Source organism: Petromyzon marinus, chromosome 41 (assembly GCF_048934315.1).
Source record: "Petromyzon marinus isolate PM22_M1 ecotype Great Lakes invasive population chromosome 41, UKy_Petmar_22M1.pri1.0, whole genome shotgun sequence".
In the NCBI taxonomy this organism is placed as follows: domain Eukaryota; kingdom Metazoa; phylum Chordata; class Hyperoartia; order Petromyzontiformes; family Petromyzontidae; genus Petromyzon; species Petromyzon marinus.
Window position 1 is genome coordinate 3,108,691 of NC_133707.1, and position 26,956 is coordinate 3,135,646.

General features: G+C 53.6%; 1 protein-coding gene across 14 annotated transcripts in view; it reads left to right on the forward strand.

Moving 5' to 3' along the window:
• The window catches only part of LOC116951079 (ankyrin repeat domain-containing protein 17-like), a 112,092-nt gene that overhangs the window by 69,239 nt on the left and 15,897 nt on the right, over positions 1–26,956 (forward strand). For 10 of the 14 annotated variants that reach the window (XM_076073227.1, XM_076073234.1, XM_076073225.1 and 7 more), the window contains exons 5-21: positions 1,848–1,995; positions 3,428–3,661; positions 4,480–4,574; positions 5,687–5,924; positions 7,463–7,654; positions 13,979–14,088; positions 14,796–14,883; positions 16,058–16,185; positions 17,126–17,287; positions 18,152–18,254; positions 18,737–19,579; positions 19,975–20,343; positions 21,227–21,378; positions 22,610–22,721; positions 23,159–23,304; positions 23,742–23,884; positions 24,363–24,576. In XM_076073227.1, coding sequence (XP_075929342.1) covers positions 1,848–1,995; positions 3,428–3,661; positions 4,480–4,574; positions 5,687–5,924; positions 7,463–7,654; positions 13,979–14,088; positions 14,796–14,883; positions 16,058–16,185; positions 17,126–17,287; positions 18,152–18,254; positions 18,737–19,579; positions 19,975–20,343; positions 21,227–21,378; positions 22,610–22,721; positions 23,159–23,304; positions 23,742–23,884; positions 24,363–24,576 — 3,477 coding nt within the window. The remainder of the gene's footprint in view (positions 1–1,847; positions 1,996–3,427; positions 3,662–4,479; positions 4,575–5,686; positions 5,925–7,462; positions 7,655–13,978; positions 14,089–14,795; positions 14,884–16,057; positions 16,186–17,125; positions 17,288–18,151; positions 18,255–18,736; positions 19,580–19,974; positions 20,344–21,226; positions 21,379–22,609; positions 22,722–23,158; positions 23,305–23,741; positions 23,885–24,362; positions 24,577–26,956) is intronic. The other 4 variants (XM_076073228.1, XM_076073232.1, XM_076073229.1 and 1 more) reach the window with 3 other exon arrangements.

Below are 26,956 nucleotides of genomic sequence, written 5' to 3' on the forward strand. Positions count from 1 at the left end.
GTTATTCTTTAATTGCACAACATTCCCTGATTTGATTAAGGAGAAAATTAATTGATCGCAAGGCTGTGCGGTCATGTTTATTAGTGTCAGTGTTGGCGTCTGCATCTGTTCCATCATTTTTCAACGGCAGGCATTCACTAATCTCATAGTGATGAAGCGCTTTGCTGCAATTCGATGAATTGCCATATTTTTTAGGTTCGCAATTCGATTCAGAATGTGATTATTCTAACGTCTCAATTTCACCATCCCGTTTATATCGGGTGTCACGTTTGCGCCGTTCGATTGCAAATATAACATTGACGAATCGATTGATTGATGCATTCCTGCTATTCGGTGAACGGCTCGCAATGGTGTAGGCGCTGTCGACGCCAACCATGGTGCCGATGCTTCAACCAGTAATGCCATGCTGCCGGCGTGACTTTTACACGCCACGTTTTCTGGTAGATGTTTTGGTGCAAGTCACCTGAGAACGAAGCAACCAGGCGTGTGTAGACACAAAGCCCCAAACGATCCCTATGGCCTACACGGGAGGGTGGCAGCTGATGGTTTTTTTTCTACCGATTTTCACTTTGCATTGTGAGTGTCATTTTTAAACCGTGCCACAGGCAAAAATGATCAAAATAAAAAAAAATGTTTTGATTAAAAGTTACGTTGTACGCCGATTGTGAGAAGGAAAAAAAATGTACACGATGCACTTATCAAAAAAGAAAATATTTTAAACTTTTACATCGTGCACACCAGCGACAGCCTGTTCAATGCAGATATCAGAAATAGTTGATAAGGAGTGTTAACCCAAGTCAAGTTGTCGAGGACAGTCTTGTGTTAAACTTGTTATTGCCATGTCCTATCGGCCAGGTACAACAGCAGAAAGTGTTTGTTTAGTCTCTCAAAGGCAACCCCGGTTGACCTTTGTGTCGCTGTTTATTCAAACCTTATTTAAGGGTGAGCCATTCGTTTTGATTATTTAACACGATGAGCCTGTTTAAAAACATGTGGGCCTGTATTTCTAGTCGTGGGTTCAGCTTGTGCCTGGTGCTGGCTCCAGTGAGCCGGCTCAAAACCGTGCTTTACTGGAGAGCTGGCTCTGAAGACAGTCTCAGCCACGCTCTGCTCAGGATTACCTTGAGCAAGCCATCACTTGACTCGGGGCTCATACGCATCTATGGAAGCAACTCGGTGGTGCAAGCCTGAGCTGAACTGTCAGAGGCCAAGCCATTACTAAGAATATGGCCCTGAGGTGGGACTGGTGATGGAGACTGTTGATGGAATGGCAGCCAAAGGAGCCAAATGTATGCAAGAGGATGACCACCACCAGCACCGCGGAGACTTGAGCGATGAGATCGGTTCATGTGCAGGGGTGTAGTGGATTGTAGCAGCACTGGACTCGTGAGGGATGGCATTGGCATGGGGAGACCTCCATCCAGCAGTGGATGGATAATGGCTGCCAATGATGAAGACAATCAAATTTCGTGTTCGTTTCAAAATAATACAGCTTCTTAATCGACGCTTACATTGCCACGTTTATGATTTCGATGTAATTAATGTGTGCAAGATTACATTAATCACCATTTAAGCAAGTATACGTTCATACACTAAGGATAGTGGAGCAAATAAAATCGTCCAACGACGTTGAGAAAAAGGAAAAAAAAACAACACAAAGAACACATGAATATGTTCTTGAATAAGCAATCTCGATCGTGAGAATTCATCAAATCGCCGGAGATGCCGCAGGGGGCAATTCGGCCGCTGCGTCGCGGCGCCGAGTTACGTTTCCAGGTCTGTGTGTGCGGTGGTCGGTGGTGCTGTCCCCCGCGGTGCTGACCGGTGCGCGGGCGCGCCGGCTGCAGGTGCTGCTGGCGATGCACGCCAACGTAGAGGACCGCGGCGTGAAGGGTGACATCACGCCGCTCATGGCGGCTGCCAGCGGCGGCTTTGTGGACATCGTGCGGCTGCTGCTTGCTCACGGCGCTGACGTCAACGCGCAGTCCTCCACCGGTGAGCTGCGGAGGCAGAGGCGGCAGCAGCTGCAGTGGGGGATCCCACAAGACGAAGCGCGTTGGCTTGGCAGGCGCAACACATGTGCCGTGTTCTAATGACTAATCCCGTTGGCAAGCAACTAATTTGGACCAGCTTGGGACACTGTGACCCCTTCTTAACCTGCGTAATAGTTGGGCGGTGGGCAGTGTCGGAGGCGGGGGGGGGGATATGAGGCGCGAAACCGCTGGCCCTGTGGAGATGATTAAAGTTTAAATGGCTAACGACTCACGTTTTGCTTGCGTTGTTATCGCCATCCCATGGCCGGTCGAAGGTCTCCGTGTGGGAAACGCACCGCTGCCTTACATTACTGCAAAAATTTACCGCGGGTAGCCGACGGGAGCCACGTGCCAATATGAACTGCGACAGAAGTTCAACATACGTAGATTCCCAAAGCCACCCATTGGTCGCGCGGCAAGCGCCGTCCCCAGAATCTCTAAGTGGCAGGGCTGGAGACTGTAAACGGTGGACTTTGAGCTTAGAGTGGGTGGCGGGGGGGACAGGGTAAACCTGAGAGCCAGCAGTAGCTGTAGGCAGTACTTAGGGTTGAAGCAAGTATTTTGTCAGCAAGATGCTGCCCGTGATGGATAGCTTCCCTGAGAAAATGCCCCCTGTAAACAAGAAAACGTACCCCCATCGCGTATTTACGGTATTTCCGTTACGTAACAACCACACTGGCCCCACCATCTGTACTACATTAGTTTACCCAGTACAGCGAGCTTGCTACACTCAGGCCTGATTCTATTTTGCCAGCGCAGCGTGCATTGGTGACGGTGTGTGACCCCACACATTTGCCTCGGCCGTAGATCCGCATGGCAAAGGAATTATTGTTGCTCAGCCTCCTCCCTTTCCATTTCGTGCCGAGGGTGAAATGGGCAAAGGAAAAGAGTGGGAGTGGGATGGTGTGTATGGAACTCGGATTAACCAAACAAAAGCTGCTTTGGCAACAATGAACCCGTGGACTTTGAAAGCTCCACGTGAGGCCACCCTAGATTGTCAAACACGCAAGTACCCCTTTCTGAGCCATCCTGTAAACATTTCGAGGAGCGCCGACAGTTAATTCGTAAAGCAGGCTAACTTGTGATTGGTGTTCTTGGCTGGGCTCGCTGATAAAATACATGCCGTCTGCTTTCACAGTCGACGTTTGAGATCCCGTGTGTCATGGTCCAAATTTCCCAAATTTGAAGAATCGCACCGTGAATGACTCGATTAGAATGACACACATCATCGCCCTCCTCGTGAAAGAGCCATGACACTCGGTGGGGGTGTCAAGAGTAGACGGGTGTAAATTTATAATAAGAAGATGCAAAAATCGCTCCGACACGCTTGTCCCACCTGACGCCCCCCCCCCCCTCCGATCTTTTCCTGTGACCTCCGCACTCGGCGTCGGCAGGCAACACGGCCCTGACGTACGCGTGCGCCGGCGGCTACGTGGACGTGGTGCGCGTGCTGCTGGAGGCGGGCGCCAACCTGGAGGACCACAACGAGAGCGGGCACACGCCGCTGATGGAGGCGGCGAGCGGCGGCCACGTGGAGGTGGCGCGCCTGCTGCTGGAGCGCGGCGCCGGCATCAACACGCACTCCAACGAATTCAAGGAGAGCGCCCTCACCCTCGCCTGCTACAAGGGTACGTTGACGCCCGCTCTCCGTTTGTTCGGGCGGCGGGCGCCAGAGCTGCGCGCGGGTCCACAGGGACGGTCTTCTTGGTCGTTGCGTTGGTGCCCTGCCGTGACGGGCAGGGCCTTCGCTGCCATTCTCTCGATCCTTCTCTGTTCCCTGCCCCTCCTCTTCGTAACCAAAAAAACACCGCCCCCTTCCTTCCTTCCTCTCATTCTTTTTCCTTCCATTCCCTCCTTTTACGTCCTTATTCGTCAAACACCGTCCCCTCGCAAGAATGAGTCCCGGTCCATTTGCTCTCTCTCCCCGACTAGATTAGTTGAACAATCGTTTTTTCTTTTGTTTATGCCGTGCATGAGGCCTCATTGGGCTTCTCTGTCCAGCTTACTCTGGCCAGCAATTGCATGTTATTGTGACAAACGGATTCTGCAGGCCGTCGGTTATAAAGTGTGTCTTTGGGAACGTACTTTACCAATAACGTACGAGTTCCTTCGTTTTATTGATAGTGCCTCTTCATTTCTGGAAAAGTCCAGTTCAGTAATTTGGACATTTGGGACATTGGACGAGTTTTTGAAATGTGCAGGTGAACTCTTGGCTCTGAAGGCAGTATTTGAAAGGGTGTTGAGATACGCATTACATAATGGAACAAACACGAAGGCGATTTTTCATTGCAATTCTGCCAGTGTTTGTCATGTGCTTCTGGCAACGCTTCACACTCGTGCGTCCTTGGCTTCCACCCACCTCTCTTTCGGGAGCCGGTGTTTGGGTTGTGACGGTTTAAAAAAAAAATGGTACGAATGCCATAATACATTTTTATGTCTCCTGCAGGCCACCTGGAGATGGTGAGGTTCCTTTTAGAGGCCGGAGCTGACCAGGAGCACAAGACGGATGAGATGCACACGGCTCTGATGGAGGCTTGCATGGTGGGTGGTGGCGGCGGCGGCGCACATGCACGTCAGCGGAGGCCACACACACGAGAGCGGTGGCTCCAGGCCAGCTGTTTTGGTGCACCGCATAACGAGCGACAATACAATTACAGTGGAGGACTGTTTTGAAAAAGAGATTTCCTGCAGAGCCGTTGTATCCATCTACAGTGGCAAAGTGTAACGTTTTTCTGTAATTGGTTTTAGGGTTATTGTTTTAAGCTCGCCGGTAATCTAAAGAACTCTCACAACCAAATTTAGCAGCAATTAGATTTGATGTTTTTTTCTTGAAACTGTGCCAAGCATCTTGAGGAAATCCAGTAAGTCAGAATAAAATCCAGGAAGTCAGAATTATTCTTTGGCTGGGGCCACCTTAGATGACTTCCTGCATGTTTTTCTGACTTCGTGGTTTTCTGAAGCAGCAACAACTGCCGTGTGCTGAAGCAATAATACATTGGCATGGCAGACACTTGTTCACGTAACAATTTAATTTGTTTGGCTATGTAAGGTGGTGGGGGAGGATATTACAATACACATTTGGTCAGATAATTGTGGTTGAAGCCAAAATTAAATTCTGAATCATTATATTCGGGCGGTGACGTGCCCTAGTTACTTTTTTCAGAGGCTCATGGTTCAAATCCAGAGGCTGTCCTGAATCATTCTGTGGGTGCATTCGCCCAAAGCATATACTCCGTCTGCTTCACAGTGGATGTTGAAGATCCCGTGATATCCCCCGCCCCTCCGGCTTCCCCTTAGTATGCTGGTTATTCTTCTCCTCCCCCCCTCCATCTTCCCCTCCCCATTTAAATTGTCATCTTTCTCCCCCCTGCGCGAGGTCCCCACTTGGTTGGGGCAGCGAGGGCCCGGACTCCAATTTGTTCCGCCCCTTTCATGTGGTTCCACCACGCCTAAATGGATGTTCACGGATTTTTTTCTGTATCCTGTTTGGTGGAACCTCTCGCTGTGGTATTCCGACCCCCCGCGTGTTGTTGCAATGAAAGAAAAAGATCCCTTGCCGTCATCGACAAGAGTAGGCCCATTTCCCGGCGTCACGGTGCAAATTGTGCCAAAATGTGGAAATGGTTTGCGTCGCGTCTGTCCACTGCTTGCAGGACGGGCACGTGGAGGTGGCGCGGCTGCTGCTGGAGAGTGGCGCGCAGGTCAACATGCCGGCCGACTCGTTCGAGTCTCCGCTCACGCTGGCAGCGTGCGGCGGGCACGTGGAGCTAGCGGCGCTGCTCATCGAGAGGGGGGCCAACCTGGAGGAGGTGAACGACGAGGGCTACACACCGCTGATGGAGGCCGCCCGCGAAGGCCACGAGGAGATGGTCGCCCTCCTGCTCGCGCAAGGTGAGATCGCGCGCTGACGTCGGGATTCTCTCTGGGGTGTACCTGGGTCTGCCGGGCCAGCTCGCTTCATGTCGTCCACGCCGTGTTTTCACAACCGCGCTAGAGGTCGCAACAACAAAACCCGCTCGCCCGCCCGCCCGCTCGCCCACGCGCTCGCTCGCCAATGTCACTGCGATGGCCTTTCGCACTGCGCACGCCAGTCTGCTTGCTGATGTGCGTAGATTTGTGTTTGTCACCCCAATAAAAGACTTGGTCAAGTTCGACAACAAAGAATGAGCGGCCGATGTTTAAGGACTTTTCTCTGCCTGTACAACAGCGCGGTGTTCCCTGAACACGTAGGTTTTTCAGCCAATAGGATCTGTTATTGAGTTGATACATTTGGTTGTGAGAATTACAGCTCGAATGCTAACAATTGGCTTGTTGAACGCTTGTACGCATGATAATTAAATTTTCGTGGTTTTATTGGGATGGTGGGGGGGGGGATGGCCTTACGACATAAATTTGGCCAGATCATTCTGTGACTTAACCCAAAAATGTATCGCCTCGGTGTTCTGTTAGAATACGGCAAACCCAACCATCGACTTTTTGTGCGTTCAATGCCTAACAGGTTTGTGGTGATGCTGGCTGTTAAAGCCGTTCTACATTTTTTACCGTTGAACATTTGATCGAAAGTTGTGCAACTTGATTCTCTATCAAAACTCATTGCAAGTCGGGAACTGTTCAGTGTGTCATTTTTGGCGTGGTATACAGAAATAGTCCATTGTAGACTTTCGTGCAGATTTGCTGTGATAGACGGCATTTAATAACCAACATATTTAATTCACTGTCCCAGAGGGTAATTTATAGAACCGTACAGCATTGTGCTATGGTATAGTTAGACCGCTCGGGTTGGTGGCTTTCATCCACCAGTGGATGGACAGCGGCTGATGATTATATGTTTTGCTTTCAAAACTGTCCAGTTAATGTTGAAAGCATTACCCCCTGTTCGTCTGTCGGTCCTTTCGTCTGGAAGGGGGGGGGCACAACAACTCGTCAGGATGATCCGATATGAATTCATATTTACTGCAGTGTTTGGTTTCTATTTGGGACTCGCCCTATTTAAAAGCAACAACATTCATCGAAGGCTTGCCCAAAATTCGAGAAACAAACCGGCGCTAAAAGCAGTCTGGCAGGGGTTTTCTGTTATTTAACAGCTGTAACCATCTCTCACAATCCTGCGATGCAAAAATCCAGCCTGCACATGATCTGATCTCTTCGCTCTGTCTCTCCCCAGTGGACGTCCTCTCGGACGCGCTCCATTCCTTGGCTGGAATGGAACGTGTCCGTCTTCCCCTCTAGCGACTTGTCTGGCCCAAACCCACTTATTTTTTTTTCGTAGTTCGGACGATGTCAGTTACCTGTTATGACAGCGTATTCAATACTTCCCGGGACAATCGCGCAGCCGCGCGCGTGCATGATTTTTCAAAGTCCGTGTCGCCTCGTCCCCCCGGGGCTCCCCCCGTAACTGGTACTGTGTTTCGCTCGCCTGCTGCTCCCAGGCGCAAACATCAACGCGCAGACGGAGGAGACGCAGGAGACGGCGCTCACCCTGGCGTGCTGCGGCGGCTTCCTGGAGGTGGCCGACTTCCTCATCAAGGCGGGAGCCGACCTGGAGCTGGGCTGCTCCACGCCGCTCATGGAGGCCGCCCAGGAGGGCCACCTAGAGCTCGTCAAGTACCTCCTTGCCGCAGGTAGCCGTCGCCCCACTCACCCCCCCCCCCCCCCCCCGTCCATCGGAGAGGTCACTTGTGTTTTCACGCCAACTAGGAATGCTCGAAACTGTGCGTCTTGAGACTAGGACCTCGGGGGCAGGCATCGATGCATCGATTCTTGGGATCACTTCTATTGATAAGTCTCAAGACCTGTACGTGTCTGTGTGTGTGCGTGTGGGAATATTTTGTTGCGCATTATACGAGTGTAACGGCACAAGATGAAAATTAAATCGTGGCAATGCGCAGAATTGCTGGGCGGGGGGTGGGGGTCATTAGTAAATGTTTACATGACACACTGCTTAGCAATAGCATTGTTCCATCTCTATAGCTACTGGGCACTCTTGGCAACAGAAGAGTTTCACAAAAAGCATTTTCATGAAGAAACAAACAAAAACGAGGCAACCTCATGTTACCTACCAGGGGGCGGCTTGTCCGGCTGACGTAATGGACTGGCTTGCCAGCTCCGTTGGTTGTGTTGTTGTGTTGCCTGATTTCCGTGCTTCTCGTGGTCTGTTTGCAAAAGGCATTTTTTCCAGTTGACCGAGCAGTGTCGAAATTGCGTGGCCGGAAATAGCAGTTTTCATACAGCTTTGTCAGCTGAACATTTACACAAAGCCATACCCATTATTAATGTAATAATACGTTAATTAATTACATTTCTTACGTGGATTCTACATTTCTAAATGATTTGGCATTCGTGTGAGCCCACATGGACACTTGAAAAAGACAACGGAACGAAATCTGAAAAGTGTGAAAAATAACGATCGTGATTTGTATCTCATATAGCACATCCCCCTCCCCCCCACATACTCCGTGACGTGTCAGTTGGCTTTACATCTCATCTCAACACGTGTGAAGGGGCGCGCACCGCCAGTGGCAGCAGCTGTCCCCATGCTGCACAGTTTGGCAGCACCTGACCTGTAAACGGGAACTTTCTGTCCCTTTTGGTAGGGGGCGACGATTGCCGCTCTGTGCAAATCACCAGTTTGAGGGAGCTGCGCGCAGATGCTGTGGGAAGAAGGGATGTGGACATGCCATCGGTGCAGGGCAGCGAGGGTTAGAGGCAGACAGAGGGCGAGGTGAGAGGATGCGGTGGAGTGAGGTTTTGGAGCGGCGGAGGAGACTGGAGTAGCAAGCGTAGAAAGAAGCACGTGGAGACAGAAAATATCCTAGCAGCTGTAATGGGGCTTCTGGCTGAGGAGAACCTCTGTAGAATTGACTGGATTCTGCGTGCACGACAATCGCAATTAGTAATCTGTTAATCGTGACAACAAATGATGACGTTTAATCGAAGAGCGGAGTGGGTAATTGTTTACAAGTCTCATGCGCTTATGTTGTGGTTGTCTGCGCGTGTTATCGTGCAGCTAATTTTCGGCAAACAATGCCCCTTTTGTGAATCGCAGCGGGGAAATTACATTTACATTTATATGACAATTCCATGGAAAACACAATGTGGTATTCCCAAGAAGGCAAGTCAAATCAATAGATGAATGGATTCCAAACAGAGCTGATTTTTGTTTTCCTACGCTCCCTTCCGCTGTGCCACGCTCTGCCCTCTGATCTGTGGGTGGTGTATGTACGATCCGTGCTTGTGGCGCATCGTGCGCACAGCGGGGCGCACGCCTTGCACGTGATGTATGATCGTGCCGTGGGGTGTTGGAGGCCGCCCAGGAGTCACCCCACAGCTTCCCACCTCTCCCATTCACCCCGCTGCCTTGGCTACCCGGCAATAAGACGCCACGGTGGGGGCGGGGGACGATGACATCCCAGAGCGTCTGATTTTCACTGGGCCATTGCACAAAGCAACGCAGCATTTGTTTTGAAATACGATATAAGTGCTGGCGTCGGTGCAGAGAATGAGTGACGTATTTAAATAAGCAGACAATATGTTCCCTTGCCAAAACCTGTCTCTCTACACATGCAAAAAAAATACTTTTTACACTTCTCATCAGCCACACGCTCAGTACCCTGGGAGTTCAATAGCCTCGACAGTGACGGTTCAACACAAGCAAACTTTGGACTGGTTTCGACATCCAACGTCTCGTCAGCAATCACGCCCGCCCGAACCAATGTTGGTCAGCTGCCAGATGTCCATAGGCTGACCAACACAGTGCACGACATAATCATTTGCGTTGAGGAGAATATAAGGGACTAAATCATAGACAAGATGCCTCCCCTACAAATAGATTCTTCCATGAAGCTGGAAGTCTCTACAAATTACCTTTATTTACCTGCAGATTACGCAATTGAAATACGAATGGCAACATCTCACCCCCTGCCGTGAAATTACCGCAGCCTGTGGGAAACCCTGCAGGGGGCTTCCTTCGCGGTGGCTCTGCGCTACGGGAAGGGGAGCACGAATACCCAAAGCGTGCTTCATAACCCTTGATGCTTTGTGTAATTATTCAGAGCACTACAAGACGTGCGTTCCGTACGGCCCCCCGGGGGGGGGGAGAGCTGGGGCTGCTTGGCACAGAAGCGAGTGATCTGCGTTGTAACTGGTCCATGGGCGCATCTGATAAGCCGATGCAACTACACACTGGCCTAGGCAGACCTGGTTTTCCTTTGTGCAGCTGCAAATCTGATAGGCTTACTTACCCAAGAATGCGTCGGGGGGGTGGCAGGGGCTTATGCGGACATTTCCTTGAATTGCTACCCTGTCTCATCGAAAATAAGTCGTGTGCTGCACGAGCAAGGTCTCTTGCTATGTGTGCGTCACACATTGTACACGGAGAAGCCCCCATGTCGTTCCGTCTCGAGACGAGGGGAGAGTTCACTACCCAGGTAGGCCGCCGCAAAGCAGGAACAACATAGCGGTGTTTGGACGATTTGCTGCTGCTGCAGCGCCACCACCGCCACCGCTCGAGTTGCCCACTTAGTTACTCTAGAATGCGTGGTATGCAAAACGAACATTCCAGACGATCAGACAAAGGGCTGACTGTTTCGGGATCGTTTCTCCCCCCCTCTCTCTCACACACCGGTCAGGCTGCGCGCCCAAGGCGTCTGGATTTTGCGACGGTCAAAACGCGGCCGTTGTGCCCGTTCACAATGCGATCATCGAATACGGCGTTTTGGCGCAGTTGACGAGGCCTCGCTGTTCGGTGACGCACGCTGCGGGGTTGTAGGGGATGGCGCTTGACGAATATTGACCCCCGCAAGCGTGACCACAGACGGCTCGTTTAGTTGGCAGCCTTTCCCCCCCCCCCCCCGGCACCACATTTTCCTTTGCATTGTCACCGTCTTTGTAACTGGAGACCGGCCTATTTTTAAAACCTTCACCCGGGCGGCAGCACGAGTTGGGTTGTCGCCGGTACCGAGAGGCGGTGGCGACGGCGGCGGCGGAGGTTGCTCTGCCAGTGGCCAGGTCGTCACGTGGCCATTGGTTAGGCGCTGACGCAGGCGCTGGTTTCCAGGGCTGTTGCCCGATGAGATTTCTGTGGTAAGTAATCGGCATAGAATAACAAACAAGTACCCCCCACGCCCTTCAGCCGGCAGGAGCGCCGGGATATCATCACTTGTAACGTTTGACCGTGCGTCAAATATTCGTCACTTCAAAACAACCTTGCTTAAATCAGCGGCTGCCCAACAGGAAATTAAATGAAGAAATAACGTGATGTACAGCACTTTGTCACGGTTCACTGCGGCGTTAAGACCTCTCGTTGCCATTGCCGGTCATGGTGTTTTTAATAACCATACTTCAGCATGTTGGTGAAGTGGGTGGCAGCCCAAGACCGCTTCAGATGCCGTGGCCGAGAATCGAACTCGGGTTCACTGGATCTGGAGCGTGGAGCTCCACCGCTCTCCCGCTTGTATTGTCGGTCACGTGTTCGCATTTTTCACATCAACCCAACCTTCCGCCAATCGTCACGGCAGCAACGGCAGGGCAAGAGGAAGTAAAAGGAAATACATTGTTGATTTAGTGTAGTGGCTGTGTTGACTCTGGATTAGAGGAGCCGGTTTTCTGCAGGTGTTTATGTTTACGATCAGTCGGCAGCATGCGAAGAATGACGCGGCACTTGTGCGTTTTCGGTGCCCCTATGCCGTGTTATTTTCCACTCGGGCGGGGGTCGGGGTAACTCAATATCGCGCGTTGTTCCGTGTACGGCGATAACAGGAGCGCCACCCGGGCAAAAAATTGTGCCCTGACCCCTCTCGAAGCTGTTGCGTCACAGTCTTCCCGAGCCTATTGCAAGCAGCTTGTGCTGGACACATTATTAGGCACGATGGTGGCTGATGGACGAGACTGGAATGGCAGCCAAAGGAGAAAATGTGCCCGACAAAGGTGACTACCGTTGAAATGGATGAATTGTGGCATCGCAGGAGCGCTCGAGGGCTTGTAATGGCTTGGAGTGGATAGACCATGGGGTGATGAGGACGATTATGAAAGGTCATCGAAACAAAAGCCTCTTTTGCAAGGAAGTCTTGGCACAAACAACAAGAAGCTGTACGGAAAAACCAACAGTGCAATCAGAAAAATCAATCCACAAGGACGGACACGCAGGCGCTTGGGCACCTTACACTTGCCCACTGTTGTGTCACTGTGCCCTGCTCGCAGTGGACAGAGAAAACACAGCAGCCAGCTTCTCCACACATCGATCGCATGCACCGTGACAGGCGGAGAGGCATGAGTAAATATGTATACCGTGGCACTCACAAGCCTCTATGCCAGATATCCGCAACACTGTCCGAACAACTTAACAAAAGGCATGATTTGTCATTTTCGCTGTTCTCTTCACAAATGTTGGCTGCGAAGAGCTGACCTGGTGGGTTCTGGTGCCCATCTTGCTTTTCTCTTGACATAAGGGAGAGGAGTGTTTCGCAGGGCGCCCCTTGCCTTGGCGGCAGTCTCGGGGGCATTGCAGAGGCAGCGGTCTGCCATGAGGCCTCCTCCCATCAGAGGGCTTTACCCTCCATCCAGCTTTGAGAGAAACGTTTCCTCTTGCCAGGCGACACGGCCAAACGTAGATTCGCGGGCTTTTCATCATCGTCCCTCAGATTAGCGACATCCCGGACGTTAAGCCAACATAATTTCCGCTTCTTTTAGCCGATGTTGAATCGAGCTTTTGGTAGCACATTGATTGCCGGTGGCTGCGGTTTTACCCGGCGCATGCGCACGGCCTGCTTGTGCGCACCGCCGTGCGCCGTAGTTATTATTCACTATAATGTGGCATGTGCACTTTGTAGGTGAAAGCGAAGCGAATGTGAATCTGCCTTGGGACTAAAATCACGTGCGTTGCGCCCACTAAGCAGGAATTGAGCCTGGGCGGCGTTTGGATGCGCGGCCATCACGCACGACAAGCGGGCGTCGTGGCCACCGGAGGGGGCAGGGAAGTAAAAAAAACCTTTCTGCCCCTCGACCCATGTGGGTGAAGTATGGTCAAAACGCTCACTGCCTGTACCACATTGAGGAAGCGCTCGTCCAAGGAGTGGATTCACGATCGCGCCGTGCCTGCGCGCGAATCTGGAAAGAGCCCGGTGTGGAGTGGCCGAGTGATTTGCCATACGTCTGTGTATTCGCATGATCCACGCGCACGTTCACACAGGCCTCTTGTCAATCCACTGCTGGATGAGGACGTCCCCATGCCGTGCGGGCCACGGGGGGGGTTATATGACCATACGTCACCACGCTGATCAGGACTGTTTGGTGAAGGCAGAGAGCTTGGTACACTACAACGATAGATTTGCTGGCCACTGAGTTAATTCCTGTTGCTGCCCCAGAGCAACCTGTTCTGTACGGGGCGGTCACCCACCCCAGCGGCTATCCTGGCTCATCCGTGCTTGAAAACGGGCACACCGTTACGGACATTAAAAGACCGGATTCACAGATGCCTTGGTGTGTTTGTGTTATAAATAGTTAACAAGTGAGGAGTAATCATGTGTGTGCTTGGATTGTGCAACTCTTTCCAACAGTCCTTGGTGTTCACAAATATTTAATTAGTGTTGAAGCCAACGGTGCTGTTGGGGCAGAATGCATTGCCGTGTTTTAAATGGGTCCTTTCGCTCTGGTTTTTATCACCGAAGTTTCCGCGCTAAGTTTTTTGTTTTAATGTCGTGGGTTTTCTCATGGAGGTCTGCTCGACTTAATAACAGCAACGCAACTCGACACTCGTGTTTTGTTCTCATCGGCTCTTCCTTGGCGAGAGTTCCAGCGCCGCTGCCCCTCTCGGACAACGCCGCTTAACCTCCGTTGGCGACCGTTGCCAAACGGGGCGCCGTTGGGCCGACAGCTCCCCTTTGTTTGACGCCGCGCCCGCCATCCCTGTCCCGTGCGTCCCGTGCGTGCCGCGTGTGCGCGCGAGACAGGGGCCAACGTGCACGCGACGACGGCCACGGGCGACACGGCGCTCACGTACGCCTGCGAGAACGGCCACACCGACGTGGCCGACCTCCTGCTGCAAGCCGGCGCCGACCTGGTGAGGCCACGATCCGGCCGCACGGCGGTGAAGTCAAAATCCGACGCTTTCTCCGTCCCCCACTCCGCCTGATTTTATTTTATTTGTTGACGGGAGAAATAAACATTCGGCCGTGAGCTGTTTTATGACAATAACTCGCAGAGGGCCTTTGTGAATGGGGAAAAAAAGGAACTGCAGCAAATCAGTATTAATATTGCTGACACTTGAGTCGCAAACACATTTGAGGAAAACAACATCCAAGTCTTGCACCGTTCACTTAACAATGGCAGGGTGGTGATTCACATTCACGCTAGTCATGAGACAGTTAACCACGTGTTCAGGGATGCAGTGCATATCAGAAATATAACGCCCGATTGCATGGGGTTCGCTTACCACTTGTGCAAGAGACGATGAGGGGAAACGATGGGAAACCAATCACAGCAACAGGAGAATGCTGAATAATAACCTGCATATGATTAACTTTTTAATTACAAAATTGCCCCCTATTGTGATAATTCGGCAGTACCCTCCTGCAAAAGAGCATTGGGACTCGGACATTTTTTTTGTTGTTGTGTAAACGAGCGTTAACTATAAAAATGAAAAAAAAACCTCGATTTCTCGAACAAATCTGGCCGCCACGGAGTCAACCGGGGTCACCTGGGATCGCCCAGGCTGCGCTCGCGTCCAACGCGAGCGAGGAGTGAAGCGTGTGCCGCGCCGTCCCGCAGGAGCACGAGTCGGAGGGCGGCCGCACGCCGCTCATGAAGGCGGCGCGGGCCGGACACGTGTGCACCGTGCAGTTCCTCATCAGCAAGGGTGAGTGCGTGCGCCGCGGAGAACCCCCGCCACCATGTGGTGCACTCAATAAATGGGCAGCCTCCGACCAAGCGGGAGCGACGTCACCCGCGGCACGCTTGCGCCAGGCTGGGGTGCGCTTTGCGGCCGTCATGTGGAGTGCGGATGGCTCGCTGCTGGCAGGAGGGGGGTCCCCAGGACAGACCCAGGTGCTTATGGGTTGAACGAGATGACAGGCAGATGACTGCTACCCATTATGCCAACTTTGCTGCGTTTTAGCCGGTCCTATACTTGGGCTGACGTCTGGGTAAATAGCGTTTGCCGCATCATAGGAAACTTAAATTCCAAGTCAGGTCACTGGGTTTGTAGTGCTGTTCCATAACGTTGTCCATGCCACACCCCCCCCCCCCCACCTCTTAATGTCGAGATGGATGATTGGCAAATGTTTCCTTTGCGGTGATTCTGACCTGCGAAAACGAGTGTTATTTTGTTCTGTGAAATTGTTTTGCTTTGTGCACGGCCAACTTCCTGACCCTGAATTAAAAACAGAAGTCCTAAATGCAGCGTGCCAAAATAAAGTTGGAAGCTTAAAATAGTATTTTTATACATTGGGCAAATGAAGTCCGACCCCAAAGTAATGATGAACAGTTTAGTTAGAATTGCCCTGTGAGCTAAGAAGCTCTTGAATTGGGTTTCATCAACAACACAAAAAAACTAAAATTTAAAACACGTTTGCAACAGGTCACATAAAAAATATAAATACAATAAATGCGACAATGAAAAAGTCAACAAATAAAGAAAAATTACAAAATATAACTTAATTATAAATTAAATACTTAACTAAATTGAACTTTAATATGAGAGAGACATATTGCAAAATAGTGCCTCTAGAGTGAGGAATAAGATTCGATCATATATTGCAAAACAATTAATCGAAACGCCTTTGGTAAAATACGTTTTCCTGCTCAAACAACAAATTTAAAGTAACACTAGTAATCATAACAATCGCCATGATGGTCCCAGCCACTTTTTGCCCATTTGGTCAGAACAAACCGACCGCAGTCCTGCTTTTGGGACGTTTTCTTTTTTGGCAATAACGCCGGCCGTGTTTTGTCGCCCGCCTCCCGCGTGGCCGCCGCTTGTGCGCCCCGTCGTCTCTTGCCCCCCCGCCCCCCCCACGGTCTCCTGGGTGCAGGGGCAGACGTGAACCGCGCCACGGCCAACAACGACCACACGGTGCTGTCGCTGGCTTGCGCCGGCGGCCACCTCTCCGTGGTCGAGCTGCTACTGGCTCACGGCGCTGATCCCAACCACCGCCTTAAGGTAAACCGCCCGCCCGCCTTGCCTGGCTGGGACGCCGCGCCGATCGGCACGCGCCGCCAACGCCCGTCGCCCTCGGTATGCGTTCCCCAATGAGTCGCACCTGCCCGTGCCTGCACCGGCGGCAACAGCGGTAGCCGCGCCGGTGATAAGGCGGTGACGCCGCTTGCGCCGGGCCGGCTGCGCTTCGAGACCGGCATGTGACGCGTGGAATGTTCGCTACCGGCAGGAGGGTCACGGTCACAGACCCCAGGTGTTTTGGGTTAACTGATTGAGGTGACTGGCAGATGAACCACCTGTGCCCCCCACTGCCAACAAACACTTATACATGCGCGCACACACACATGAACTTGCGCACACTAAGGCCCCGCGCTGTCATGTGGCCTTAATCCAACGAGTGTCAAGTTACAGCCCCCGTGCTTGGCCGTCCCAATTAGCCCATGTGTCCAAGGCTCCATTGCTGCCAGGGCAGCTGTATTCCATACTCCCACGTGGATACACTCACGTACACATACGTGCACATGCGCACACACACACAGATTTGCAGATACTCATATAAATCGCTAGACAGTTTGTGCGTTACGAGGTTGCAATTATTAGAACGACTAATTAGCAGGCTCATGCTGAGTGAACGGCGGTTGAAGTCATCTTTGTTTGTGCTGGATGTACAGCAAAGCACAAAAATGATACAAATGGAAATGCTGTTTTCTAACTGGTATCGCAATGAACGTCATCGTGTACAATTTGAATCATGCCTGTAGGAATACACTGTTTGATTAATGTGTGGAAATGCTCGTGGTTGGTGAGTGGTTAGTTGAGTGAGTGGTTGCTGCTGTAACCTGCAACTGTGGTGGTTGGTGAGACGAAACGGTGAGTCTGGTCGACCGACTCCTCGGCAGCGAAGTCCAATCGCCCGTTTGTTCCGTGTCCTCTGTCCTCGCAGGACGGCTCCACAATGCTTATTGAGGCAGCCAAAGGCGGCCACACGAGCGTGGTGTGCTACTTGATCGACTACCCGCACAACCTGCTCTCAGCCTCACCCCCCGAGGCCCCCCAACTCACCCCCCCTCCCCAGGACCAGGGGCAGGTTGGTGCTCCCGTCTTTGTACGTATGCCGCACACCAAGCCCACACTTCCATTAGCGTCCTTGAGGTGTGTGGGTTCAGGTGTGTGAGGTTCAGTAGTTGTGTGTAAGGTTCAGTAGTTGTGTTAGGATTAGACAGTGGCGCAAGTCGGGGGTGGGGGGGGGGTTCGATTGCCTGGGTGAGATTGTGTGGGTTCAGGTGGGATGTTGGATCTGTGGGTTCAGGTGTGTGGGATGACACGTGGGGCTAGGTGTCAGGCTTGGTGTGAGGGTTGAACTGTTTGTGTTTCGGAGTGTCGGTCCGTGCCCCTCTTCCTTCTACGGTGAATGTTCATGAACTATCTTTTTTGCTGGGTAGACTTGGTTTGTAACGGGATATCAATAAGATATTATTCTCATGTTTCATTTGTTATTGTTTTAGAACGCTGGAATTTTTTTGTTTCAAATGTGTTCCCTTGGCATTCTGCTCAGGAGTAATAAAATTAAATTAAAATGAATTTTTTACCCAACTGTGCAAGCCTCTGCAGAGGAGACCTGACACTTTAATTTGGAGTAAAACGTAACGGTTATAATTTGTTTTTTTCTGGAAACATTTTTTTACGTCAACGTTGCTATTCAGCGATGCCGTTCCGTCCCGGCCTGCGCGATATTGGCTGCACCAGATTATGCACTGCTCGTGCAAAAACACAGTCGGGAACGAAACAATTGCAAACGGCTCGGCGGGGAACAGAAGAACTCGCGTTGACCCTCAAAACGCAGATAGGGAGACCCTTGATCTCTCCAGCACCTGTGGGCTTCCCAGAGAGAGAGGCTGTTTTGGGCTCTTGTTATTGCTGCTGTTGCGTTGGGTTTTCAAGGTGTCCGGGTTTCTCTGACCTTACCCAGGCCCCGCGGGTGCCCATGCAGGCCCTGCCCATGGTGGTTCCGCCCCAGGAACCCGACAAGCCGCCCAACGACCTCCAGCAGAACCTGCCGGCGCGGGGAAAAGGTAGCGCCCCGGAGCGTTTCCGCGTCGTGACGCCGACTTTTGGGGGGTGCACCGCTTGTGCTCGCGATTCGAGCGCGCGTTCCGATTCAAGAAAAGCGTTTCACGCCTCTAGTGGCTGCAGAGGTCACGCAGACTGATTGCAACACCGCCTATCATCTTTTAGCTCACAAGGTTTACATGACTACGCGCGTTTCATCTGGCTGCCGAAGCCACGAGAACCGTCTGCATTTCAGTTGCGCCGATGTTCAGTTTAATTACGCAGCAGTTTGATGGCCCTGTTAGGCGAGGCCTATCAAAGGTGGGGTTTTGTCAAACGGTGATGCAGCAAGCCGGCCGTGTTGTTGACGAGTGGGCTCCGTGACGACCGCGCCCGCACGTCGTACGAGCACGCCCGAGGCGCGAACGCGCAGTCGTGCGTAACCGCTAACTGTGGTCCTCACTCGCGGGCTTCCTTTCTGTCAACCCCTGCCCCCCTCTCTAAGCTCCGGCAAAGCCCAAGCCCGGTGCCGGTCCGCCTTTGCCGGCGCCCAGCCCCGTCCCACCCAACCCTGACGTGGCCGCTACCGCCGCGGGGGGCTGCTGCTGCCACGTCCACACGCGGGCGCACCAGGCGGCGGCTGCGGCGGCGGCGGTGGCGGCCGGGGGCGCCCACCACACCGCCGCGCCGGCGGGGGTCCCGGGCGGCGGCGGCGGCGGCGGCGGAGCCGGCGGCGGCGGAACCGGAGGGCACCCGCAACAGTCGCCTGAGCGCATCGTGGAAGAGGCGCAGGGCAAGCTGACGGAGCTGGAGCAACGGATCCGCGAGGCCATCGAGAAGAACGCGCAGCTGCAGTCGCTGGAGCTGGCGCAGGCGGAGCAGCTGACGCGCGAGCGCATCGAGGAGCTGAGCCGCACGCGCGAGGAGCAGATCCAGAAGAAGCAGCGCATCCTGGAGGAGCTGCAGCGCGTGGAGCGCGAGCTGCAGCTCAAGACGCAGCAGCAGCTCAAGAAGCAGTACCTGGAGGCCAAGGCGCAGCGGCAGGCACTGCTGCAGCAGCAGCAACAGCTGCAGCAGCAGCAGCAGCCGGGGGGGGCGACGGGCGCCGCGGCGACCGCGCCCCCCAATGGCGCGGCCGTTCAAACGCCGCCTCAGCAGACGCCGCAGCAAATCCAGCTCCACTTGCACCAGCAGCAGCAGCTGCAGCAGTTGCAGCAACAATTGCAGCAACAGCAGCAGCACCTGCAGCTGCAGCAGCAACTGTTGCAACAGCAGCTCCAGCAGCAGCAGCTGTTGCAGCAACAGATGCAACAGCAGATCCAGCAGCAGCAGCAGCAGGAGTCCACAGGTGTGTTGGAGTCGATGAGTCGCTCACAACACACACAGTACAGACGAGTATTTAGAGATGTTTGATTTGATGGGGTACTGCCATGGTGTCACGGTGAGCAGCGCACACGGTGCTTGCAATACAGAGGTCGCCGGTTCGATCTGCTGACGCTTTAGTTGAGAGTGCCGCTGTGAGATGATTTGGCAGGCCTTGTGTGCGGGGTATAATGTGGGTACTCCCACCTCTTGCATGACGCTTGGCCAGAGTGGAAGTGGAGGCCAATCTACCTTCTTGATTGGAGGCCCTTCTGCCAGCAGTGGCACTTGCGAGTAATTTCAGGGCTGCACCTTGACCGTTGGCCTATTTATAGATTTGAACGAAAGTCCGCCGGGTGTGTTACTCTGCGACGTGCGCAGGCGGTACAACCACTCCGGAAACCGCCTACGCCCGCCTGGCGCAAATGGAAGCCATCTTGCCCAGGGAAGACGGCTCGCCCACTCACCAGCACCAGCACCTGCCTCTCACGGCCGGCGGGGCGGCGGTACCGGGGGGCGGCGCCGGCGCCGGCGGCCTCCCCGCGGGCTTCGTGTCCCTGCACACGGCGCAGCCGCCCGGCGGCGCCACCCCCTTGGACGCGGCCGGCGTGCCCCCTGAGCTGGGCGGCATGGGGGTAGGAGTCGGGGTGAGCGCAACGGGGCAGCTGGTGCTGGGCGAGACGGGAGAGGGCCTCATGGTGGCGTGCCCCGCCCGCACGCTCACCGACACGCTCGGAGACATCATGGCAGGTGAGCGCACGGTTTGCCGTGGCGGTTGGACGTCTTGTCGCCAGCATGTTTCACCGAACCGCTCTGGGGGGGGGGGGGGGGGGGGGCGCCTGGCCACGCGCCCGTGGTGTGCAACTCGTTGTGGGCGTGCTGGTGGCACCATTTAGAGGCATCCGGTGAATTTCTGATCCATCACGATTTGGGTTCATTGTTCGACTAAAGAATCCGTTCTTTAATGTGCCATTGCCACAGTCGTATCTGTACCATCTTGCTTTGTGCCCCTTCATCTGTGCCGTCTTGTCTTTCCTGAGATGCACAGTAGATGATCAGGTTTGTTTCTTAAGACCCTCCACCACCTGACATAACAAAACAAATAAAATTGTCGCATATGCAAGAGTTGAACAGATCAATCCCCGTTGTTTCACCTCACACCTGTAACTTGAAGAACACTTTTTTCGGCTAAATTTAAAGAGGAGAAAAACGTTGTTTAATTTTAAACTATGCCCGGTCACCTTTGTGGAAAATCCAGAAAGTTGGGATGAAATCGAGGACATCTGAATGATTGTCTCAATTCCAACCATTAGCCTAAATAATAAGTATGCACAAGTTGAAGATAACCCATTAGCAATATACTGCTAAATTGTGGATTTATATAGATGCTAAATGCAATCACTTCAATGACACTGTGCAGAAGCAGTGGGCAAATGTATTTTATGGAAAGAGAAGCGGTCAGATGTAGGCAGAGAAACTGATCAAAGTCTGGACTCAAACAGGGGCAGTGAATCGACAGCGCAGATCGCTGGGCGGAGCACATGTCGTGAGCGCGCGATTTCAGTCAATCGCTCGTGACGCACCTCTTCTCCGGAGAGCCGTGCTGACCCGCGTCATGTCCCTCCGTCCACAGCTGCCAGCGGCCGGCCCTCGGCCGTGGCCAACCCTCCCCCGCCGCACGGCGCCCTCGGCGGCTCCTCCTCCGAGCCGCAGACACCGGCGCCGAGCCCCATCGTGTCCCCGCCGATCCCTCACCCCTACAACCCCCTGGAGCTGGACGCACAGGTGACTAGGCACACTCCGTCCTGCGGCCGTTTCTCCAGCGGGGTGGGTTGGACGGCTCGCCGAGTCTCGACCCCTCTCCACGACGCTTGGCCGTTACTTTCCAACGCTTTCCAGTGAACATTTAGAGACTGAATACATTGAGCTCCGTTCTGCCCCATCTGTCTGTCTTTCTGTCTCTGTCCGTAGCAGGGGGGGTCCTAATAACTCCTGAAGATGATCCATTTTCTTAGCTCTTTTGGTAAAGTCACGAAAGCTTTAAATCAAAAGATGATCTATTGTAAATTCTGATGCGCAGGTAGCAGCGTTTGACCTGGTTGATATAGATTGCATCCATGTGTGTTGCAGGACAGTCGCACGTTCTGTGTGCGAGTTGACAGGGATAGCCCTTTGAATTGCTGTAATTGGCAGTCTGCTTGATCTGCTGATTTGTAATGGCCAGTGATATAGCTATCCTGTGTGGAGTGCTCATTCAATCCACCTTTATTATTATTATAGTAAGCATTTACAGCCCTTTTGACAGTCCACTGCTGGATGGAAGCCTCCCCGCATCGTTGGGCTCAGGGGTTTATTCACTACTTCACCACACTGGTTAATACATGTTGGTGAAGGCCCAGGACCAGTTAATATATCACTCGGCAACTGATGTTAGCTGGGAATTGAACTCTGGTCTCCAGGTTCATGGTGCGACATGCACACCCGGGGCACTACCACTCCATATTGGTTAGGGAAAAGGAAAATGCCTTGCTTTGGTAATGGTTCTCATGTTTCATTGCAGTCTGTTAGAGAATTGTTGTAGTTTGTTTGGTAGGATTTGTTGGGATGGCTATTTATGGAGATGCAACACCTCGGGCTGGTGGTTAGCTGGTGGTGGGGAGCGTTGGGAGTGGACCGTAGCACGTATGTGCACGTTGTGTGTCTGGGGACGTGGTGCAGCTGTTAGCACACTGACACAATTCCGGAGACCTGGGTTCGATTCCTGGCCATTGATGACACCTGCAGCATGTGGTATCTGTGCCTCACCTGGGTCTCCGTTCGGTTGACTCGGTGCTGTAAATGTGCCTGGTGCTTTGTGCAAATATCAGCAGTGGGAAGACCAAAGGTGGAATGATTGTTGCCACACCACATCCTTGTGCTCCGCGCCAGCCCTTAACAGGCCCTCGCTGATAGCACTTACCCCTGCAAGCCTTTCAGTCGAACCAGGATCTTTACCTTTGGCTTGTGCGTGACCTAGACGGAGAGCAACCACGACACCGCGCTGACGCTGGCCTGCGCCGGCGGCCACGAGGACCTGGTCACGGTGCTCATCGCCCGCGGCGCCAACATTGAGCACCGGGACAAGAAGGGTGAGCCGCACCCTACCCACCGGCCCGGGGGGTGAGACAGCGCCCGCGCGCGGCAACTGGATCCTTCGGTTTTGAGGATTTTTCGCGGGCACTACCAACCCATCCGGCCCACGACTTCATTCCACAAGGCCCACGAGCAAATGAGGCCTGCCATTTGGCAACGGCCCGCAAGCACTGTTTGTCTGTCGCTGCAAGTATCTTGGCCTCTTGGCACACTAATTGCCTATTTCAGGGGCATATTTTGTCCTTGTAATTTTATCGTGCGCACTCACTTGCCGTCTTTCGAGTAGTTCTGAGCACACGATCAACGGAACGTGTGCAGTCCTCGCGTGATCAGTGAGGGATGGCGACGACTTGGGGAGGCAGTCGATGGAGCCCGTGTGATGACGATGATGATGAGGCACCTGGCTGATGCTGGTTTGCGCCGCGTACTTCAGGCTTCACGCCGCTCATCCTGGCGGCGACGGCGGGGCACGTGAACGTGGTGGAGCTGCTGCTGGACAACGGCGCGGACATCGAGGCGCAGTCCGAGCGGACCAAGGACACGCCGCTCTCGCTCGCCTGCTCGGGAGGCCGGCAGGAGGTGAGCGAGAGAGCCTGAGTGAGTGAGTGACAGCGTGATTGTGTTTGTCTGTATTTGTGTGCGAGTGCGTGCTTGTGAGTGTGCGAGTGCGTGCTTGTGTGCGTGCTTGTGAGTGTGCGAGTGCGTGCTTGTGAGTGTGCGAGTGCGTGCTTGTACTGGGGAAAGGTGACGTAGTGGAGAGCGTGCTGTGCTATCAACTCGGCGGCCCGAGTTCGATTCCCGCTCTCGGCCAACACCAGTGACGACCATGAACCAAATTTCGATTTAAAGCTTTCGTGACTGCAAGGATTCATCTTCTTTGGTTCTTTCGGTAAAGTCACGTGACTTTACCGAAAGGACCAAAGAAGACTATGAACCAGTCCTGGGCCTCCTCCTAGGTCGACTCGGCCTCAAATTAGTTCCTCCCCCCCCCCCCCGTGTGCCATGCCGCTTGCTAGGTGGTGGAGCTGCTGATCGCGCGCGGAGCCAACAAAGAGCACCGCAACGTGTCGGACTACACGCCGCTGAGCCTCGCCGCCTCCGGGGGCTACGTCAACATCATCAAGATCCTGCTCAACGCCGGCGCAGAGATCAACTCCCGGTGCGGTGCCCCCACCACACTCGGACAACACCCATCCCCTTCGCTCCTCTCTCATGCCCTTGTTCTCTTAGTCGTGGCTTGGCTCAGGCTTGGCTCTGGCCCAAGTGAACTGGCTCAAAGTCGATTGGTCATGGCTGATGATGATCATGATTTACCTAGGAAAGCCTCGACTTATTTTCAGGAGCGTGCTGCTCCAATGGGTGTTTGGCTAATTCCAATAACGAGCGTTTCGATTTGTGTTTGAAGAGGGTGGAGAAAATCCGGAGAGAGATCCCACCACGAATACGAGAGGCGTAACACGCACTCAATACTCGGCAGAGATGGATTAAAAAAAAACCCCACTTGCCATCTCCTGGCCGGCCCCGCAGCCAAATCCTACAGCACGTGGTATTCCCACGTGGTCTCCCGTCCAAATGTCCGGCTGCTGTTGATGACGACGACGATGGCGACGGCGATGATGATGGCGCTGCTCTTGCAGGACTGGCAGCAAGCTGGGCATCTCGCCGCTGATGCTGGCGGCGATGAACGGGCACACGGCCGCCGTGAAGCTGCTCCTCGACATGGGCTCCGACATCAACGCGCAGATCGAGACGAACCGCAACACGGCGCTCACGCTCGCCTGCTTCCAGGGCCGCCACGAGGTGGTCAGCCTGCTCGTCGAGAGGAAGGCCAACGTCGAGCACCGGGCCAAGGTGCGTGTTAAGCCGACGTGTCGCGGGATGGCGGACTTGGGCAAATCTCGGTTACGGGAAGCGGTCGGGTTGATCGATGATCCCCCACTCGCCGATTCGGTGCGGTCGCTGGCAGATCGTCTGGCTCGCATGCCAGGTGCTGAGTCGCCTTGCACCATGTGGGGACAGCTGCCACTGGAGGTGCCCTTTCAATTTAAGAGTTATTATTTCGTTTCTGACGTCTCTATATATTGTATATGAATGATTCCCTGCCCTGATTTAATTACAGTTTATTCATATTTTTAGCAGCACAACTAGAAAAAAAAAACTTTTCTGAATACTGGTGCATGCGGAGGACACGTGTGTCGGGTGCATGCGGAGGACACGTGTGTCGGGTGCGGCGGGTGGTACACGTGTGTCAGGTGCGGCGGGTGGTACACGTGTATCGGGTGCGGTGGGTGGTACACGCGTGTCGGGTGCGGTGGGTGGAACACGTGTGTCGGGTGCGATGGGTGGAAGACGTGTGTCGGGTGCGGCGGGTGGTACACGTGTGTCGGGTGCGGTGGGTGGTACACGTGTGTCAGGTGCGGTGGGTGGTACACGTGCGGTGGGTGGTACACGCGTATCGGGTGCGGTGGGTGGTACACGTGCGGTGGGTGGTACACGTGTGTCGGGTGCGGTGGGTGGAACACGTGTGTCGGGTGTGGTGGGTGGTACACGTGCGGTGGGTGGTACACGTGCGGCGGGTGTGGTGGGTGGTACAGGTGCGGCGGGTGGTACACGTGCGGTGGGTGGTACACGTGAGTGGCGTGTGGTGGGTAGTACACGTGCGGCGGGTGGTACAGGTGCAGCGGGTGGTACACGTGAGTCGGGTGTGGTGGGTGGTACACGTGAGTCGGGTGTGGTGGGTGGTACACGTGCGGCTGGTGGTACACGTGAGTCGAGTGTGGTGGGTGGTACACGTGCGGCGGGTGTGGTGGGTGGTACACGTGCGGCGGGTGGTACACGTGAGTCGAGTGTGGTGGGTGGTACACGTGCGGCGGGTGTGGTTGGTGGTACACGTGAGTCGGGTGTGGTGGGTGGTACACGTGCGGCTGGTGGTACACGTGAGTCGAGTGTGGTGGGTGGTACACGTGCGGCGGGTGTGGTGGGTGGTACACGTGCGGCGGGTGGTACACGTGAGTCGAGTGTGGTGGGTGGTACACGTGCGGCGGGTGTGGTTGGTGGTACACGTGCGGCGGGTGTGGTTGGTGGTACACGTGCGGCGGGTGGGGCGGGTGGTACACGTGCGGCGGGTGGTACAGGTGTGTCGGGTGTGGTGGGTGGTACAGGTGTGTCGGGTGTGGTGTGTGGTACACGTGAGTCGGGTGCAGTGGGTGGGACACGCGTGATAGGATCCCGGCTATAAGGATTGTTCTCAGCCTGAGCCACGTGCTTAGATCTGGGCCCACGCCAGAGCATCTCTAAAAACAGCAAGGCTATTTCTTATTTTTACTCGTGTAGTCGCACCAAACCAACGTCTACGTCGATTGTTGTTAAACACAACGTTTTTTTATTTCACGTTTGCAGGAGCGAGCATCTTGACTCACTGTGCATGGAGACATGGGCCCAGGCCCCCAGTGCTATTTCTGGGCCGGAAATGGGCCATCGCTGGGCTGGTGGGGGCCACTCCCCCTGTGCTCGTGGCAATGTGGCATTGCGCTCTGCAGCAGCAGTTCCTTCTGATCGAGGCCCCAAAGAGGACCCAGATGGTCTTGGGCTGAGCTTGGTAGAAGGGTGGGGGGGAGGGAGGTTGCGTTTCCGGTGTGGGGTGGGGATGTTTGGGGCACCCCCTCAAGTAACTAATGGGTAATTAGAGTGAGCAGGAAGTTCCCGTTTGGGTAAACAAACAGCCTCTGGGTTAAGGCTGGTTTTTATTGGGGCTGAACACGAACAGAAGGGGAGGGCTTCTTTGATCGTTGTGAAGCGGGGCTCCCCCTGGTGTGCTCACGCTGTGCAGGAACTCCTCCCCTTAAAACCCCGGGACGTTGCGCCTTTTTTCCAATGTACGCATACGGTAAAAAAAGACGACCGCCACTCGCATATGGTGTAATAATTAAAAATAGCAGAAGAAAATAATAATGGTCAGTTTAACACGTGACCAATATTATCCACAATAATTTTTATGTTAGATTGCGAAAATATAAAACCCATAATTGTAAAGTTGTGGGTTTACTCTCCAACACACCGGTGTGCTGTACACGTAACGAATTGGCATGTTTTGTTTACGTGACAAACCTTACTAATTGGTGGTATTGGGTGGTGGCGGGTTTAACGACCCATTTATATTTACGCGGTTTAACCCAATAAATCCTCTTTTGAATAATGATTATAATAATTACAATGCCATTTAGCATGTTTG